General features: G+C 47.9%; 1 protein-coding gene across 4 annotated transcripts in view; it reads right to left on the bottom strand.

Moving 5' to 3' along the window:
• ADCK1 (aarF domain containing kinase 1) overlaps positions 1 to 13,716 on the bottom strand; it is a 138,808-nt gene that overhangs the window by 22,185 nt on the left and 102,907 nt on the right. For 3 of the 4 annotated variants that reach the window (XM_075926782.2, XM_075926787.2, XM_006115984.5), the window contains 2 exons: positions 9,784 to 9,942; positions 6,140 to 6,256 (listed from right to left, as the gene is read on the bottom strand). In XM_075926782.2, coding sequence (XP_075782897.2) covers positions 6,140 to 6,256; positions 9,784 to 9,942 — 276 coding nt within the window. The remainder of the gene's footprint in view (positions 1 to 6,139; positions 6,257 to 9,783; positions 9,943 to 13,716) is intronic. The other variant, XM_089778406.1, reaches the window with a different exon arrangement.

The following is a 13,716-nucleotide window of genomic DNA, read 5'->3' on the forward strand; positions in this document are numbered from 1 at the left end:
GGGAGCTTTCACCTCAGGGATTGTTTCCATTTAGAGGAGAGGCTCAGCTTACTCTTCAAGGCTGCATTACTGCATGAGAGAAAGCCCTGCGCAGTGAGGACTCCTCTCCCTGCTGCCCCAGTTATAACAGGGATGGAATGGAAGAAGTGTGATTGGGACAGAGATTTTTCCCGGAGCTCATACTGTTGTTGTATTGACAATAAAAGAGTTAATCTTTTTTGTCAACTGTGCGTGTGTAAGTGAGCAGCTAAGCAATGTCTATAGAAATGGAGATGACCCGCACAAATACGCCAACCAAGCACAGAGTGCAGTAACTGTACCAGACTGAACAGGCAGAGAATAGCCACTGGGTTTCTACACCCTGCAGAGGCAGACCTTTTTTAAAACCAGCCGATGGAAACATCACAGTTGTATCTTTGAATCTGGCACAGGTTTCATCTCATCATGGCACTAGCGTGCTGAGACGTGGTAATGCAGCCTTCCCAATGGTGTAAATGTGGATAGATGGAACAACAGCCAGCTTGAATTTCCATTTAGGCTCCAAATGAACCCTTCATCCTCCATGCTACCAAATGCTTTTGTGAATTAGAAAAGAGCAGTTAGCTTATTCTTTGAATTATTCTGTCACATCCAGGTACCAAATGCCACAGGGAAAGGCTCCGCCTGTGGAGATTCCAGGCTGATCAAGGGCAGGAAACCCATGAAAAAACAAAAATGCCTGCCGCCCTACCCCCTTAGTTTTCCCAGACAACTTTGCAAACCAACCTGTTAGGATGGAAGTCAGATAAGCAGCTGAACTTTAGGGGATTAAATTTGCACTGACCTTCCAAGCTTCCAGAGCTGAGGTGGACCCTCCACCCTAAAACTTGAAAAAGCTCAGTTCCAACTGTAGACCCAAATGTTGCTCTGGGCCCTGCTTTTAATGGGCCACAACCAAATCCCCAGATCCAAACTCTGTAAGAGTTGAGGAGTGTTCCAATCTGGATCAGAATGTCACGGATCTGATTCATCTCTGCTTATGACATTCTCCCATCACCAGGCTTGGTGTAAGGACTTTAGCTCTGGGGAGAGAGAGCTGGGTAAGATACATCTTCCCACAGGAAGGAAGAAAGTACCTATGCATGGCTGGTTAGGCCTTGTCTGGGAGGAGCTGCTCATGGTCACAGCTTTCTAAAGGCTACCCCTATATCTAGCATGACAATCCCACCTAAAAATATCCACAGAGCTCCTTCTTTACTTGCTCTCTGCAGCAGGATCTCTTCTATGTTGGCCAGACCGAGAACAGTATGGGGGCTCCAGCAGCAGGTTGTTTGAACCTAGTCTTTAAAAAAGGTCACCCAAAAGCTGGCTTACGGGACTAGGAATAAAATTCAAAGTCTTATTCTTCCAGGTTATCGCGTCCTGTGCAACCTCAGGACAAACGTAAGTAGCAGGGTGGATCAGAGGGATCAAGGAACAATAGGTTATGGAGCTGTCCACACTCTCTCTTACTATGACATTTTTAAAGTGCCTTTCAGTATGGTTTTTAAGTGCCAGACCTCTAGGTTGTAGGTTCAAGTCAGGCTTGGGTCAGAGTCATCCCCAGCTGATGGCCGTTCTGGGACCTCTGAGTGAAATAACCTGCTGGGTCTTAGCAAACTCCTATTCCACATCAGCAAACTCATCAATACAATTGGCACTCTATATTTCCAGTCTCGGCAGTGAGGCCAAACACTGAACAAGTCATGGACTGGGAACTCCCTGCTTTTCCTTAGGTGATCCCTTAGAGTAGTGGGAGCAGACTTTGCTCCTGCTACTCATGCAGCATTGGTCCAAAGGGAGCAGAGAATCCTTGAGTCTCCAGTGGTCAGTTTGGCACCATGCACCAGCACTAAGTTTGCAATGAAAGGAGTTTCTCTGACAGAGCAGCTTGGGTACAAAGGAACAGGCACTCACCACAAAGATCAGTCCAAGAGGAAAGGCTGGATCTCAGGTTAACTGTGCTCAGATGTTTCCTGATTATGTTTCTGTGACCAGAGCTGGCTGTGATCAACCCGGGGGGGGGGGGGGTTAAGGTAAATGGAGGTGGGTGTGGGGTATGCTGGGATCCAGGTTCTTTTAGTCTCCCTTGATTGCAAAGTCAATGAACCATCAGCACCTTATGAGTCACACCAAGATGGCTCTTCACAGACCAGACATGGCACAGAGCTTGTCACAGATGCAGTTAACTTTGTAAAAATAAGACAACTTCCCCGTAGCAAAACCTACACAATGAAAGAAATGTATGTGCTGTGCCTACAGCTGAGGAGACATATCCCCAGTGCTGTGGGTTTGGGACGTAGGCCCCAGCCAGCCTGTGTTGGGGAACGTACCCCACACAAGCCCAGAAGGGGTTGGTGGGGTCATGAGAAGCCAATTAACATACCTGGCAGCTTGGGAAAGCAGGCTTCACTGATAATGATTGCCAGCGGTGGTGATTATAAAGCGAGGAAGACTGTTGCAGAAAGGGGCTGCCAGGGGAAAATCTGCCCTCACTCTTGGGATGATATAAGAGATAGGAAACCATCCAGGGAAGCAGCAAGAAGTTGAGGGAGTTGGCCTTGCTGAAAACAACAAAGTCCTTAGGCTGGAACCCTCAAGAGTAAGAATCAAAGAGTCCAGATACAAAAGGAAGATGTGCTATAAGGTCACTGAACTACAGCTTACCCTGGAAGGGGTAGACTAAAGTGCAACCTGGCCAGAGGGCAAAGCTGCATGGAGAGACCACGGGCATAGTGTGCCATAAGAACCATAGCATAGCATAGCATAGCATAGCATAGCATAGCATCATAGAGCTGGAAGAGACCTCAGGAGACCATCAAGTCCAGCCTCCTGCCCAAGGCAGGACCAATCCCAACTAAATCAACCCAGCCAGAGCTTTGTCAAGACGAGACTTAAAAACCTCTAGGGATGGAGATTCCACCACCTCGCTAGGTAACCCATTCCAGTGCTTCACCACCCTCCTAGTAAAATAGTTTTTCCTAATGTCCGACTTAGACCTCTCCCACTGAGACCATTGCTCCTTGTTCTGCCATCTGTCACTACTGTGAACAGCCTCTCTCCATCCTCTTTGGAACCTCCCTTCAGGAAATTGAAGGCTTCTATCAAATCCCCCCTCACTCTTCCCTTATGCAGACTAAACAAACCCAAATCCCTCAGTCTCTCCTCATAGGCCATGCGCTCCAGCCCCCTCATCATTTTGGTCACCCTCCACTAGACCCTCTCCAATGCGTCCACATCCTTTCTATAGTGGGAGGCCTAGAACTGGACACAATACTCCAGATGTGGCCTCACCAGAGCTGAATAAAAGGGAATAATCACTTCTCTGGATCTGCTGGCAATGCTTCTCCTAATGCAACCTAATATGCCATTAGCCTTCTTGGCTACAAGCCACGCTGTGCCTGGCCACAAGGAGATGCCGCTGTGGCCAGTGAACCCAATGACACAGCTTAGGGACACGAACCTGCATGGCCAGGCTAAGGGACGACCTGTAGCTCCCAGAGGGGAGTGCTACTCTTAGAGGGACTCGATTGTCTCAGCCAGCTGCCAACGGCAGGCAAGGAATGTGTGTGTATATCAGTGAGAGACATTGCTGTCAGCTGCTGGGTGGAGTAGGGGGAGGAAGCTTTCTAAATAAAAACAGCAGACTGACCAGACACTTCATAGCACAAATACTAAGTGCTCCACACTTGCCCTTGGCTTATCCAAAATGACAAGAAGCCTATGGGTGGAGGGAGCATGACTCTTCTTAAATTCATCCTTAGGGTTCACCTTGCCTTCTTTTTTATGCTTTCCCTCTTGAATTCCCAACCAGACATGTTTCAGAGGACTCCTGCCTGCCTCTACTGGGCAAAGGACTGTGGGTAGGTCACCGAGAGCCTCTCATTGGCTCATGCAAGCTACACTAGCAAAGGAACATATGAACTACAAATCAGCTGGGAGGGGTAGGGAGACCAGCCCTGACCTCCACCTGCCCAATGCTTCTTTGCCAACTCTATGTGTGTAAGTATTCAGGCAGGTGTCTGATGCCTTCTGGTGACAATAGAGTGGACCCACACAAACAAATTCCTAGCCTGGAAGGGGCAAACACACAAATACTTCCTCTCCCCCAGCTGTTCTTTGGAACGTCCTTACTTGTCAGTGGGTGAACTCTGCCATGGATAAAAAAGGAGGGGACGGACGAGGCGTCCAGACTTCAGAGCCAAGTAGAGGGACAGATTAAGCACAATTGATTTTATGCTGTAGCTCTTTGATAGCTAGTCAACCAAGTGGTGCTTTGAGGCTCATCAATAGCACACAGGGGAAAAGGCTGGCAGCACTGACTCAATCAGCACTCACAGATTGGGAAGGGAGGACTGACACACCGTTCAATGGCTCAAAAACCTTCCCCCAGGCCTGTTCTCAGCCCTTTCAGGAAGTAATATCTTGCTTTCCTCCAGCCCGTTTCATGTCAAGGAACCCAAAATGCTTTATCAACTTCATGTCATGCATAGAAAACATTTCACCCATTACTGAAATGCAGTCACCTGAGGGATGAGGGATATAAGCTTAAATTCCAGCAGTGCTGGAATTTAAAGGTAAAAGTCCCACCAGCACCCCTACTTTAGAGAAGGAGAATGCTCTGCCAAAATGCAGAAGAGAGAAGAGGGAGGATGCTGCATCAGAAGGTGATCCTATTTCCTAGAATAACATGAACTACCATCATGAAACAAACCCAAAGGCCAGCCACTACAGGCAGTCCCCGAGTTACGCGGATCCCACTTATGTCGGATCCGCAGTTACAAACGGGGCTTTTCTCGCCCCGGAGGACAGGAGCGGCGGGACGCCTAGATGCGCCACGGTCCGCCGCCCCCGTCCTCCAGGGCGAGAAAAGCTGCTCCCCGTCTCCCTGGTCTGCAGGGAGATGGGGAGCAAAGCCTTGGAGCACGCCCGCAGCGGGACAGCCCAGGCGCGCTTGGGCTGTCCCGCTGCGGGCATGCTCCAAGGCTTTGCTCCCCGTCTCCCTGGTCTGACCAGCAGACCAGGGAGATGGGGAGCAAAGCCTCAGAGCACACCAGCAGTGGGACAGCCGCAGCGCGCCTGGACTGTCCTGCTGCCCGCGTGCTCTGCGGCTTTGCTCCGCGTCTCCCAGGTCAGCAGACCAGGGAGACGGAGCAAAGCCGTGGAGGACTTGGGCGGTCCCACCACCCCCGTCTCCCTGGTCTGCTGGGGGGGGGGGTGGAGGTGCAGCTAGTGCCCCCCCCCAGCAGACCAGGCTTTTCTTGCCTACCCTGGGGTAGAGCAGCTGGGGGCTGCCGGGTTGGTCCCGCAGCGCCGCTCCGGACCAACCCGGCAGCACCCCAGCTGCTCTGCCCCAGGCGTTCTGATTCAGCCGCTGCTGGTCAGTTTCAGCAGCGGCTGAATCAGGACGCCTGGGGCAGAGCAGCTGGGTTGCTCCAGTAGCGCCGAGGAGCCGCGCTACTGGAGCAACCCAGCAGCACCCCAGCTGTCCCCAAGTCAGCCGCTGCTGAAACTGACCAGCGGCTGACTACACGAAGCCCGAGGCAGAGTTGCTCTGCCCCAGGCTTCCTGGAATCAGCCGCTGATCAGTTTCAGCAGCAGCTGACTTGGGGACGCCTGGGTTTCTTAAGTTGAATCTGTATGTAAGTCAGAACTGGCGTCCAGATTCAGCCGCGGTTGAAACTGATCAGTTTCAGCAGCGGCTGACGCCAGTTCCGACTTACATACAGATTCAACTTAAGAACAAATCTACAGTCCCTATCTTGTACGTAACCTGGGGACTGCCTGTATGTGAGTAAGGTATGCAACCAGTGTCCTATCTCTTACAATGAATCACAGCACATGCTGCAGAGAAAATGTGAACTCCCTTTAGTCAATCCATACAACTCTGCAATCCTACAGGGTAGGTAGGATGGGGTGAACCTTTTTAATCTCTTACACCCTGAAGCATAAGGATTGAGAGTTTTCTCAGATGTGTCAGTGCAGAGGCTGTACTACTTATGTGTGTCATCCCTTTTTGGCTCTTCATGGATGATCAACCTCAGCAATAACACATATAATAACATTTTCATCTCTTTGCAACACTCCCAGTGCCTAACCTCAAAGATGGATGGCAATTTACCTCATTGACATCAATGCAGTTCCTTTCCATATAGGCCCTGTCGTTCACTTGCCCGCCTTCCAAAAACTCCATGAGAAGGACACGCCTGGTTGAAAGCTCCCAGTAGATCCTAGGGATCTGGAATAGGACAATGGATCATCAGACCAAATCATAGGACAGCAGCAGCAAGAGTCACGCCCCAGTCAGGAAAAGAGAAAGGAAGGAACTTTATAGTGGAGATGAAAAGGGACCCATATTCTCCCCTACTTGCAACAAGAGATGCCAGCACAGCCACCCTCATGGGTGCTTTTCCTTGGTTATTTTAATAGTATTTAATGCTGAGAAAAACCCCTGGAGACCACAGGCTTCTCCCCATAGCACGACAAGTGTGGGCACAGGCAACGCACAGACACAATACCAGGCACGTCAAAAGCACAATTGCAGCAACTACCTTTCCGGTCCACATTTAAGGCCTGACTCCCCAAGGTAGTGAGCTCTTGCGATATCTACTGGTGTCAGTGGGTATTGTTATATGCTCAGCCCTTCTCAGGATCAGGCTGTTAGTTGCTGCATGCATCTGAGTCACACTGTGGGTTTCTCCAGCAAGAACCCCAGTTCTTATTTGTTGTGCACTATCCGCACTTACGCATCTCTATAAATGTTAAGTGATCATCATTGGTATCTCAACAGTGCCCTTTGCAACATCAGTGCTTCCAGGCTGACAAGCCCCATGCATTACAGGCTGTCACCAATTGAAATGGGAGACAAATGAAGCCCTACAAGCAAAGGATTTGTCTCAGAAACCCTGGGAACCCCATAAGCATCTCATCGCAAATGTGACACTGACACACAACTGCAACACATCACAGCACTTTCTGCTCAAGCTCAAGTAAATCAGACTGAGTGAGGTATGATGAGGTGGAGTAATCGGCCCCATTATTGCCCAGAGACTCGGCATAAATGGAGTCCTAAACCAGTTTTGATTCTTTTCCATAAACACCAGCTTTCACCTCCAACCAATTTTTTCACCTCCTGAGATTCCTTCTGTCATGAGACAGATTGCTAATTCTCCCACTGGAAAGAGCTTCACCTCACAGTGCCCTCCGGTAGCAAAGCTAAGCTGGAGTTGTCCAGATGTTTGCTCTACACTATGGAGCAAATCCACTTACTCTAGCAGCAAGAGTCCTAAGGTAAGGCTGGCAGAGAGAAGCAGTGCTGTCCAGCTAGTATGACTTAGGTCAGGGGAACCTGCCATGCCACTGGAGCTCATTACAACCCCCTAAGCCAGTTACATTTGTTCTATAATCTCAGTTCTGGGGGGCAGTAGTTAGTGAAAGTACCTCCAACCTCACCTGCTGCCTTCTAGAACTCCACGGATGCCCCTCACTTCAGACGTGCAGCCTGCCCTGCTCTTGCAATCCTATTCCCTTCGCTCTCCCGCCACGCCTCAATCCTGTCCCATAGCAACCCCTGCTGTTTTAGCCTGAGTCCCTTTCACTGAGCTCTTCCCGTGCTCCTCAGTCCTGCTGTGCAATGATCCCTACAACCTTCATGTGTTAGCTGCCTGGGATTTGAGGCCAGGTATTCAACATGAAAGTGCACTTTTTCCCTCAGTCGCCCTTCAATCCAAACCATCTAGAATTTTATTATTTGGAAACTGGTCAGGAAGTTACAAGCCCCACAGGTACTAGACACCAACTCCAAAATTAAAAGTTTCCCAGCTCCTTAATACACTGATCCCAAAGATCTTAGAGGGTTTCAATTCCAAGCCAGGACTCATTCCCACCTTGAAATTTACAGTGGAGGGTTAGCAGGGTTACTAAGCCTCATACAGGCACTTGAAGATATGAAGCAAACTCTTTGGTGGTTCTTGAATTACTCTCAGATGTCTGTCAGTAATGCCAATATGTGCAAACAATTTATCTTGGGCTTTAAAAGCTCAAATGGGTTCACAGCAAAAAATCCACTTCCTAGCTTAGGTGTGTATTTAGGAAAATTAATGATACAGGAGCCCAATTCTCCTGTTGCCTACATATGGATGAACACATCTCAGAATCAGCAGGTCAGATGAGAGGATCCATTATTTAGCCATCTCACAGCCATTTGTTATTGTTACCTGACAGCTCTTTAAACCATGAGGACCTGACTAGCTATCTCCATGGGGATTTACTCCATAATATCCTACTTATGGTAGCAATGGACACAGCTGTCCAAGATGCATCACTTTTGACAAGCACTTCCTCAGCAGAATTGTTGGTCCTTGGCTTCCTGCCACTCCAATGTCCCACAGAGTTGTAACTGCACTTAGGGAAAGGCAGTCACATGGTGCCACCGAGCTCCAAAGGGATCGGTGCACCCCCATAGCCAGGATATGAGGAATCACAGGACTGGCAGGAGGGATAAGGGAAGCAACACCTGCAAACCTGATGAAAACTCACAGTTTTGGGCATCTGTCACTTCCACCAGGAAGTGAAAGGCAAAGGGAGAGAGTTGATATATGCAGACACACATGCTTGTGCCATGTGAGTGCATTTATTCAGATATCTTTGTGTGCATGCACAAATGCATTTGCATGACAGCATATGAGCATACATATGACGAAGTGTGTTTGTATGCACATGAGGAAGCATGAAGATGGATGTTGTGTGTGTATGTTTCAGTATGTGTATGTGGGGTGGGTTTGTGCATAGCTCTGAGCATTTCAGTAGGACATCTGTGGGTGTGTGCACACACACACACAGCTGTGTATATGGTGAGGAGCATGAGAAGAGTATATAGGTCTAACTGTGGCCAGATGAGCAAGTTGGTTTTTGAGGAGACAGATGTGTATGTTTCAGTAGTTATGCATCAGTATATGAGGGGGAACGCAGTGTGTGCATAGGGAAGCTGTGTATTTGGCTATGGATGTGCATGCATAGAGGGGGGTTGCATATGTACACCAGGTAAGGAGGGTGTCTGTGCAGTCAGAGTGGATTCAGGGAGAAATGCCCTTCCTTCCACTGCCTCACTGAACATATCTGCTCCCATCTGACTTCACTGGCTATAGCCCAGCTCTTCTGTTTAATCTCCTTCTCTAGCCCTTGGTTCAGAGGAAACCCAGAAAAGGTGCCATCTAATAGCCCAGCAGGTGATTACAATTCAGAGCTCATGACAAGGTGAAGACCTCATGGACTCAATCTTCAGGAGGAGACAGTCTAACCCAGAGTTGGGCAGGGTTGGATGGCTCAGAGATGATGAGTCACAGGGCACAAAGACTTTCATCCCCAAGTCCAAATGTTGAAACAGCCCAGAATGGTAGTGACAGAAAGCGGTTACCATTTGCCAGGTTTTCAGCGGCATACAGTAAGAAAACGAGTTGGAGAGTCTCCGCTCAGTTCCTAGCCAATGTCAGCAGAGAAATGAGTACCAAATAGGCCATGGAGACTGAACTCCCATCACTCCACCTCATTCCTCAAGGTCACAGATGAGCAACATAGATGGGCCAGTACTGTCCCTGATCTGGCCATCAGTCTTCAGGACTGGTGATCAAGCACTACCACCAGCATTACATTCACTTCAAGACACAAGATTGTTGCTATACATCATCGTCCTCCTACAGTGAGCTGGTATGTCATCCCTGACTCCTGCCTTCACATATTCAGAAGTACACGCACACGTTCTCCTACCTTCAGGAAGTCAAAGTCCTTGAGCATGTGGGCGACCTTTTCAGCATTCTTCCCCTCGTTGAGGAAGTCCAACTCCAGGGGCAAATTCTTCTTAGCTTCGTCCACCAGCCACATGAATTCAAAGTCTGGAAAGATTTGCTTCACAGTCAGCAGGAGAATCTGAAATCAAGAAAGTGGCGAATTAGCTGCACCGCTGCTCCTGAGCTGCTCAACAGGCAGCATTATGGCGCTAGGCAGAAATATGCAACCTCCTGCAACCAGAGCTGGGCTTGGCCTCTTTTCTCTCCAGCCAGGAGCCCTTGGCTTTTAACTGAGGTTAAGTACAGCTCCCACCTTCAGTGCTCCCAACTAGGCAAGGGAGAGAAATCATAGAAATGCACTGGTATCTCACCCACACAGTAGCTGCAGGCACATTCACTACAGAGTGGCTCTCTACCTGCCCCTGTTGCAACAGGGCTGACTGCTTTGTCCCACATTTCCTGAGGACCAAAAAACCCCCAAACTTCTCCAAATGCCTGTGGGGTTTATGCACTGTCATGGTGCAACAGGTCAGGCCTATTAACAGGGTGGGTCAAGGGGAGCAATTTCTCCAGGGCCAGGCAGCAGTGGCCAGAGCCCTGGGCCCCTTTGAATTTCTGCCACAGTGCTGCTCTGTGGGGCTCTGAGGGTTGGGCGGGGAGGGCACAGTGTGATCTGGGTGGCACGAAGGGATGACTGCCCTTGGCCCTGCCACTTTTGCTTGAGGCCCTGCCCCCTTGTTCCAGGGCCTGCAGTGGCGGTCAGCCCTTCTGCAACAGGGCGATGCAATGGCCCTCTGAAAGAGAAGGTCTGGTCTGCTGCACCCGCACAATGACCAACATGCATGCTGAATTGTTAAATGGTAAGAAAGCCACCCAAACAAAGCATTAGGAGCTCCTCTGCTTGGGACATTTAAAAATAAACAAGGCAAAGCCCTGGAGAGTAGGCTGTATGGTGTGATCATGCTGGCCCCTGAATGGGTTGGACTAAGTGACCCACAAGTCTTTTTTAAGGTCTGATTCCTATGATTTGATGAGTCACTGTTCAGTTTTATTTCAATGGCCTTCAGCTAATGTGAAATAGGGACATCTAAAATAAGGACTGTCCCCTTTACGTTACTCTTTACACTGCTGAGCAAGGACTTTGCTGACACTGGAAAATGCCACTGGGCAGTTCAGAAATGAAGGCCAATTTTCTCTACAGGTAAAAGGCAGCAGCCTTGAAAAAACACTCCCTACAAGAGTCAGGGCCCAATTTCAGCCATCCTGGGGTTTTGACTTATTAATTTCATACCAAAATAGGCAGTACTGCCTAAGGAATCAGGATACCCAGACCCGATTAAAATGAATAGTTACTGAGCAGTCAGACTCCTTAGGTGACTTTGCAAATCCCAGCTTGAACATTTTATGGACATTTCTGTTTACAGTAATATTTAATAAAACTACAAGACCAGAAAGAGGAAATCTAGAGGGGTAAATTGCAGACAGTCCTTCATAAAGGAAACAGAGGATGGTCCAGCAAGGTGATTTTTCAAATAGGGATGTAAAATCCCATTTAATTGGTTAACCAGTCAAATATTGTGTTTAACCAGTTAATTCCACGTTTCGCAAACTGTGGGTCCCAACCCCCCCGGGGGACGCAAGCAACTTAGAGGGGAGTTGCGGTATCACAAAGTTTGAGAACCCCTGAGTTAATTGATGAAAGGTGGTGCAGGCATGGCGTGGGGTTGGCACAGGCCTTTCACACCACAAGCAGGGGCTGCTCTAGCCCAGCAAGAGAAGCCCCGCACATGGCCCCCTGCTACTGGCAGGGGCTCCTGGGCCCACTTTGGACAGAGGCTACTCCAGATGACTAGAGCAGCTCCTGTCTGTGTTGGGCCCTTCACAGGCCTGGAGCAGCCCCCTACCCATGGCAAGAGGGAAGCTGCTCCAACCCCCATTGGTTAATGATGAACCGGAACTGATGAGCATTAAGGGTGGTGCTTCCTGTTTACACAGCTAACCAGTTAACCTTTCACATCCTTATCTTCAAATACAGGAAACTGCATATAGTGGCATAATCCTAGCTATATAAAATGTTCCTGTGCTCCGTTAACAAACCCAGTCAGCATAAAACTCAAGTAAAGCTGTGCCATTTGCTGCTGCTCTACTGATTTCAGTGGCCAACTGACAGCAGCTGAGGAGCTGGTCCCATATCTTTAAAAAAATCATTCAGTTTGTTATTAAAGCCACCTGAGAGTCCTAAAATGGAAAGACTTTTTAAAAAGCCATTCACTTTGCACAGTTTTTACCATCTGTTTTGTTATTCACTAAGCCAGGAAAATGAAAATAGACTCGTCTGTGCGTGAATCTAGACCATTTCACTTCCTGGCACAACAGTGTGAGTGAAGTTTTTCTGCACTGCAGTGGGAATGTTTGCAATGCACACAAAAAGGCAGCTACCAGTGAAATGTAAAACAAAAATAAATTCATGAACTATTTCTGCTTCTGTTCAGCTGTGTGAAACCATTTATTCATCTTCCCGACTTCTCCTATCTAAATGTCAGTCCTAAACTCAGTCCACAGTGTCCTTTTAAAAATGTAATCACTGGGTTTCAGATATTATTGAATGATTTCCTCCTATTATGTCTGGGGGCATAAATCCTCTCAAATTTATGTCACCCAAATGAAATGTAACCAGCGATCTCCATGTTCATGTGCACAAACTTTCCAGGGCTGCAGGATTACTGCACTGATGCTTGTGATCAGAGTATTTATACACTCTTTTCTGCTTTTTAAAATAATGATTCAAGTCTATTTAATGATTTTAATATAAACAGGGACATAATTAATAGCAATTGTCTGGCACTTTTCAAGAGGTGACTAAAATATTGCCCTGGAATAAGGGTATGTCTACACTACTCTCCTAGTTCGAACTAGGAGGGTAATGTAGGCATACCGCACTTGCAAATGAAGCCCGGGATTTGAATTTCCAGGGCTTCATTTGCATAAGCGGGGAGCCGCCATTTTTAAAACCCCGCTGGTTCGTGAAATGAGGAGTAACGGTAGTTCGAACTAGGAAGCCTAGTTCGAACTACCTAGTTCGTGCCCCATGTAGCCGCGCTGCACGGGGTTCGAACCAGCGGGGTTTTAAAAATGGCGGCTCCCCGCTTATGCAAATGAAGCCCGGGAAATTCAAATCCCGGGCTTCATTTGCAAGTGCGGTATGCCTACATTACCCCACTAATTCGAACTAGCGGAGTAGTGTAGACATACCCTAAGGGTGGATGTAGCAAGAGTTGAGTGGAATCTCTCTCTGGATTTACCAGGTGCTGTCCTAATTTTAAAAGCGTCAGCAATGATTCTATGAAACCTGCAAATAAAGGCAGTAAAATTGTAAATTTTCCATCTATATTTTCTGATTCTCTCTCATCACTGGCTGTAGGAGACTATATCAATAAGTATTTAAACAGTCCTAAATGCAAACTCTTATCTAGTTGCAAAATCTGTGTCATTCTTAAAGGGCCAGATCCTTAGCTGATATATATCAGCATGGGTCTAAATCAAGTTTGGAAAAAAAAAATGTGCAAAGGGCAGGCACACACAAACAACCCCACTATCACAATAAGCTAATGTGTGCAGCCCAGCATGCACAAGAGACCTTTCAAAAACAAGACAATGTAGGCAGGGAGCATTCACGAGCAACTGTACAGTAACAAGTACATGTAGCTTAGCACTCACATGTGACTCTACAATAACGAAAGCGCATAACAGATGCTTGCTGGCATCCCTACTAGGACAAAACAGAGTGTGTGAACAGGAAGGAGAACAATAAATCTCAGGGAGGAAACTGATTTTTTAGTTTCAAGCTTCCCAAGGGGATTATTCCAAAAATAGAGAAGAATGAATCATAAATTTATTTATTAAAATGTCTCAT

Source organism: Pelodiscus sinensis, chromosome 5 (assembly GCF_052426305.1).
Source record: "Pelodiscus sinensis isolate ZL-2025 chromosome 5, ASM5242630v1, whole genome shotgun sequence".
Taxonomy (NCBI): Eukaryota; Metazoa; Chordata; order Testudines; family Trionychidae; genus Pelodiscus; species Pelodiscus sinensis.